The sequence below is a fragment of the Corapipo altera genome, unplaced genomic scaffold (genome assembly GCF_003945725.1).
Source record: "Corapipo altera isolate COAL_440 unplaced genomic scaffold, ASM394572v1 71, whole genome shotgun sequence".
Classification (NCBI taxonomy): domain Eukaryota; kingdom Metazoa; phylum Chordata; class Aves; order Passeriformes; family Pipridae; genus Corapipo; species Corapipo altera.
Genome location: NW_020884916.1, coordinates 5,339,260 through 5,345,433, shown reverse-complemented (window position 1 = coordinate 5,345,433; position 6,174 = coordinate 5,339,260). Strand labels below are relative to the sequence as shown.

The 6,174-nt window shown below is 59.4% G+C and overlaps 1 protein-coding gene across 1 annotated transcript in view; it reads left to right on the top strand.

Moving 5' to 3' along the window:
* FOXRED1 (FAD dependent oxidoreductase domain containing 1) overlaps positions 1-5,720 on the top strand; it is a 6,215-nt gene extending 495 nt beyond the window's left edge. The window contains 9 exon segments of the mRNA XM_027655696.1: positions 1,021-1,265; positions 1,345-1,455; positions 1,542-1,660; positions 1,753-1,847; positions 2,052-2,153; positions 2,249-2,319; positions 3,067-3,215; positions 4,437-4,566; positions 5,262-5,720. Of these exon segments, the coding sequence (XP_027511497.1) occupies positions 1,021-1,265; positions 1,345-1,455; positions 1,542-1,660; positions 1,753-1,847; positions 2,052-2,153; positions 2,249-2,319; positions 3,067-3,215; positions 4,437-4,566; positions 5,262-5,621 (1,382 nt within the window). The 3' untranslated portion in view covers positions 5,622-5,720.
* Positions 5,721-6,174: the final 454 nt, after the last annotated feature.

The following is a 6,174-nucleotide window of genomic DNA, read 5'->3' as shown; positions in this document are numbered from 1 at the left end:
TATGGGGATATGTGGGGTGGTCCTGGGGGAATGGAGGGGGGTTCGGGGTGTGTTGGGATCGCTGGGAATGGGGAGGGCGTCAAAGGGATAGGGAGTCCCAGGGAATGGGGGGCTTGCTGGGAACGGGGGGGTTTTCTGGGAATTGAGGGTCACTGGAAATAGGGGGGTCGCTGGGATGGTTATGGGGGGCTCCCTTGGGGAATGGAGGGGAGGTCGGGGTGAGAATGGGGAGGGGATCAAAGGAATGCGGAGTTCCAGGGAATGTGGGGGTCCCAGGGAATAGGAGATCACTGGGAATGGGGGGTTCGCTGGGGTGGTTATGAGGGTATATGGGGAGGGGGCAGTTCCCGGGGGGAATGGAGGGTTTATGGGGGTATATGGGGGATCCTGGAGGGAATGGCAGGTGGATCAGGGTGTGTTGGCATCCCTGGGAATGGGGTGGGGGGAGGATCAAACAGATGGAGGGTCCCAGGGAATGGGGAGGTCACTGGGATTGGGGGATCGCTGGGGTATGTCGGGTATACAAGGGTATATGGTGGGATCCTGGAGGGAATGGAGGCAGGGTTGGGGTGTGGGATCTCTGGGAATGGGGAAGAGGTCAAAGGAATGCAGGGAATGGGGGGGTCCCAGGCAATAGGGGGGTCCAGGGGATGCAAAGGGAACTGGGGTGGTCCCAGAGGGAACTGGGGTGGTCTCAGGGTGTGGAGAGGATACTGGGGGCTCTGAAAGGGAACTGAAGTGGTCCCATGGGATGCAGAGGGAACTATGGTGGTCCCGTGGGATGCAGAGGGTACTGGGTTGGTCCCAGATGGTACTGGGGTGGTCCCCTGGGATGCAGAGGGAATTGGGGTGATGCCATGGGATGCAGAGGGTACTGGCAGCTCTGAGAGGGAACTGAGGTGGTCCCAGGGGATGCAGAGGGAATTGGGGTGGTCCCAGGGGATGCAGAGGGTCCTGGGGTGCCCGGGGGGGCTGCCAGCGGTACCCCCCAGGCCTGTCAGCCCCCCCATGTCTCAGCAGAGCTGGGGCAGACCCTGGGGCGCATGGGGCAGACCCTGAGGGATCAGGTGCCGGCGGCGGGGAGCGCCTGGGGGGGCTGGCTGCCCCCGGGGATCCACCCCGACCCCCGGCCCCCCGACGAGGCCGATGTGGTGGTGGTGGGGGGCGGCGTGGTGGGCTGGTCCGTGGCCTACTGGCTGAAGGTGCTGGAGGGCCGGTTCCGGCGGCACGGGATGAAGGTGCTGGTGGTGGAGCGGGACCCCACGGTGAGACACCCCCTCCCGGGGCAGGGTGTGACCCCCCCCGAGCCCCTGTTAATTGTTGGAGGGGGGTCCTCCCTGTCAGTATTCCAGAGCCTCCACAGTGCTGTCGGTGGGGGGGATCCGGCAGCAGTTTTCCCTCCCGGAGAACATCCAGATGTCCCGGTTCTCCGCCAGCTTCCTGCGTGACATCAATGTGTGTGGGGCTGGTTGTGTGAGCGGGGGTGGGGGGTGGTTTGGGGGTCCAGCCCTGCTCACCGGGGTCCCCTCCTCTCCTCACAGGAGCACCTCGGGGTTCCCAACGAGCCCCCCATCGACATCCAGTTCCAGCCCTCGGGATACCTGTTCCTGGCCTCCCCAGAGGATGCTGCCAAGCTGGAGGCCACTGTCCAGCTCCAGAGGTGGGGGACACACACAGGCCCCCCCCACAGGGGGAATTCTGGGGAAGGTAGGGGTCATCCTGAGCCCCCCTCCACCTGCTGGCTGTTCCCAGGGATGAAGGGGCGCAGGTAGCCCTGCTGTCCCCCACCCAGCTGAAGGAGAAATTCCCCTGGATAAACACGGAGGACGTGGCTGTGGCATCCTATGGTATGTGGAGTTGAGTGTGGGGACCCCCCCCCTTAACACCCATCCTTAACCCCATAACCACCCTGTATCCCCACCCTGCTGGATGCTTCCTGCATTCCTGGCTTTATTTATGGAAGGGGAGGTCCAGCCCGCCCCAAACCACATTTTTGGGGGGGGGGGATGTCACACCACAATGCCATCCCCCTCTACCTATGTCCCCCCCAGGCCTGGAGGATGAAGGCTGGTTCGACCCCTGGACCCTCCTCAACGCTTTCCGGCGCAAAGCCACGTCCCTGGGGGTCCACAACTGCCGCGGGGAGGTGCGAGGTGAGGAACGGCGGGGGTGGGCCCTGGACCCCACTGGGGCCTCCACCGGGGACCACCACCCCCAGGAACCCCCACCTTAACCCAAAACCCTCCAGCTTTTGTCACCACAGCCGATGACCCAACCCCGTCGTCGGCAGCAGAGTCTGCGCGCATTAAATACGTGCACGTGAGTGTCTGTGTGTGTGTGTGTGTCTGGATCTGTCTGTCTGTGTGTCTGTGTGTGTGTGTGACCCCCCCAAAACTCGTGGGTCCTCCAGGAGTGTCCATGACAACCCCCCTGCCCCATCTCCATGTGGAATCTGTACAGGTTGAGCACATTGTCTTTCTAATTCACAAGGACCCCCCCGAAATTTCCAGAGTTAAAGACCCCCTTACTGTGAATGAAGGACTGAAACCAGCCAGAAAGGCCTTGCATGAAGCAAAGAGTGGATCTTGATTCTGTGCACAGGCTGCTCTGGGGGCATTATTTGGGCTGCCCAAGTCATGGCAGCTGCCCAGGAAGATCACGTGTGCTGTTTGGAGGGGTTATTCGGGGTGGCAGTCACTGCTGGGATGTCTGCCCTCACTCCCAGCCTTTTCTGAGAAATGTTGAGGCAGCTGAAATGTTACCTGGTTGTGTGTGGTATACGTAGGTTTATGAAATGAGAAGAAAGCTCACAAAATTCCTGCAGTGGCAGGAACTATGTCCAAAGCAGGCCTGTGCTGTATCAGGTGGCTGGAGGGCCGATGATCCATGACTCTTCACAAGTATTTCAGTTATCCCTGGGAATTCCTGCGACAGGAGACCCAGAAAGTGGACCTTGACCACCTGGACAAAGACCTCAGGCCCAAACTGCTACAAAAGTTGTTCTGCTCTTGGCCCTGCATGTGATCCTGGAACAAAACACTCCAAGTCTGTGCCCACTCCTCACAGATCTACATGCCAGACAGCCTGGAGTACCAGCCTGTCGCCTGCTCCATCGTGGTCAACGCTGCAGGCGCCTGGGCCGGGAAGCTGCTGGAGGCTGATGGGCTCCCCAGGAAGCTGTGCCAGCCCCCCCTGCCCATCCAGCCCAGGAAGAGGTATCTGGGGGGCTCAGGGGGGGGGCACAGCCTGGCAGTGCACCCTCTGTGATGGGTCAGAGTGGGGACACATCCCAGCACCTCTCCTTTTTCCAGGGGGAGTGAACCTCTTGGTGCTATTTTGTGGGGGCACCTCAGCACCCACCACCCCTCTGTCATGGAGGGGACTCCTCAGGGGGTTTTTTGGGGGGGGCAAGGGGGTCATCCTGGCACCCAGCACCCCTCCATCTTCAAGGGGGTGGAGGGATGGACCCCCTTGGTGCTTTATTTTTGAGGTGGGGGGCTGGCATCCCACCATTCTCCAACCTCAGGGAGGGAGCGTGAACTCCCTTAGTCTTTTTTTTTTGGAAAGGTGGTGTTGCATCTTGGGGCTCCCATTGTCCCTCCGGTGCCCCCAGCCCCAGTACCCCCATTATATTCTCATACTCCCAGTCCCAGTGTCCCCATTATCTCCCCAGTGTCACCTGTCGCCCCCCAACACTGACCCCAGCCTCAGTATCCCCAGGATCCCCCCAGTATCCTCAGTGCCACCAGTATGCCCCCAGTGCTCCCATTACTCCCTCAGTGTTCCCAGGCCCAGTATCCCCCCCAGTGCCCTTATTACATTCCAGTGCCCACAGTCTCAGTGTCCCCAGTATCCCCCCAGTACTCCCAGTATCCTCTCAGTATCCCCTCATTATCCCTCCACTGCCCCCAGTCCCAGTGCCTCCATTATCCCTCCAGTGCCCCTAGCCCCAGTGTCCCCATTATCCCCCAGTTCTCCCAGTGTCCCCATTATCCCCCTGTTACCAGTACCCCAATTATCCCTTCAGTGCCCCCAGTCCCAGTGTCCCCATTATCCCTTCAGTGCCCCAAGTCCCATTATCCCCCCAGTACTCCCATTATCCTCTCAGTATCCCTCCATGCTCCCATTATCCCTCCACTGCCCCCAGTCCCAGTGCCTCCATTATCCCCCCAGTGCCCCCATTCCCAGTGTCCCCATTATCCCCCAGTGCTCCCAGTGTCCCCATTATCCCCCCACTACCAGTGTCCCCATTATCCCCCAGTGCCCCCAGTCCCAGTGTCCCCATTATCCCCCAGTGCCCCCAGTCCCAGCCCCTCCATTGTCTCCAGGAGCAACGTGACCCCTCAATGTTATTTTTTGGGGCGTCCCCACATCCCAGCCCCTAAGAAGGGGGCAGGGGCAGCACCCCTCACCCTATTTTTTGGGGGGTTCCCCAGGTACGTGTTCTGCTGGCACTGCCCGGATGGCCCTGGGCTCTCCTGCCCCTTCCTCGTGGACACCTCGGGTGCTTATTTCCGCCGGGAAGGGATCGCTGGGAACTACCTGGGCGGGATGAGCCCCCCCGAGGTGAGCCCAGAGGGGTCCCCCAGGTCACTCACCCCCTGTTCTTTATCAAACCCTGTGATGAAGGTACCCCCAAAATGCCAGGCAGTGGAAGGATTCCAGGAACGTTTATTCCCTGGGCTTACAAGGGAATATTCCTAACAGTGCCTGAGAAAAACATGCCCCTTTGGTCTTCCTTGGCTTTTGTCATCGCTGCCTGATGATGAACATCTGTGAGGGTTTATTTCTGCTCAAACCAGAGGGAGAGAGCCTGGAAGCTTCCTCTGGAACGCAGGAGTTAAAAAAAACCATCCAACTATCTTTGAGGAAGGTGCTTCTCCTTGGGCAGGAACTAAGCTCCATCCTCCTGGCTATATATCTTCCTCCAAGGGTATCTGTAGGAGTCGGGTTTCAGGAAAGGGTGTAACTTTTGGTTTTCTATAACAAAAAAAAAAGGGAGGGGGAAGACAGCAGGTAAGACATGATCTGGGTTTGTTGAGCTTTCCATTCTTCATGTTGATTACTTTTCAGATTTTCAAAACAGGTACAGTTGCCAGACATGATTACCAGAAATGACAGATTGAAAAACATACAACCAATAACCACTGCAAAAAACCAAACTACATGATTTAAATAGGGAAATAATAAAAACACCCCTTCCTGAAACCTGACTCCTGCAGGTATCTATAATTAAAGCCGCCCCAATCCATGTTTCCCAGGAGGAAGAGCCGGATCCCAGCGACCTCTCGGTGGACCACGACTACTTCCAGGAGCAGCTGTGGCCCCGGCTGGCCCGGAGGGTGCCGTCCTTCGAGTCCCTGCGGGTGCGGGGGTCCTGGGCCGGCTACTACGACTACAACACCTTCGACCATAACGGGGTGCTGGGCCCGCACCCCCGGCTGGAGAACATGTTCCTGGCCGCGGGCTTCAGCGGGCACGGCCTCCAGCACTCTCCCGCCGCCGGCAGGGCCGTGGCCGAGCTGGTGATCCAGGGCCGCTTCGAGAGCCTGGACCTGCGGCGCCTGGGCTGGGCCCGGCTGGAGGACGGGGAGCCCCTGCGGGAGGCCGGCGTGGTCTGATGGGGGCGGGGAGGGGGGACACTGAGGTGCGGCCCTGGCACCCCCTCCCCCGGCTGGATGAGTGTCCTGGAGGAATAAAAGGGGCAGGTGATCAGTTAATGGGGTCCAGGCCTGTCGTGCTGCCTCCACCAGCGCTGCCAGTATCCTCAGTCGCAGTGTCCCCGTTATGTCCCCCCCTAACTTCAGTGTCCACATTGCCCCCAGTATCCCCACTATGTTCCCATATCCCCCAGTCCCAGTGTCCTTATTATGTTCCCATACCCCCAGGCCCAATGTCTCCAGTATCCTCCCAGTATCCCTCATTCCCTGCAGTATCCCTGTGTTCTCATACCCCCAGTCCCAGTGTCCCCAGTATCCCCATTATGTTCCCATACGCCCAGTGCAATGTCCTCAGTATCTCCCCAGTGTCCCCACTACCCCCATTCCCCCCAGTATCCCTGCTATGTTCACATACTCCCAGTCCCAGTGTCCCTATTATGTTCCCATACCCTCAGTCCCAGTGTCCCTATTATGTTCCCATACCCTCAGTCCCAGTGTCTCCAGTAACCCCCAG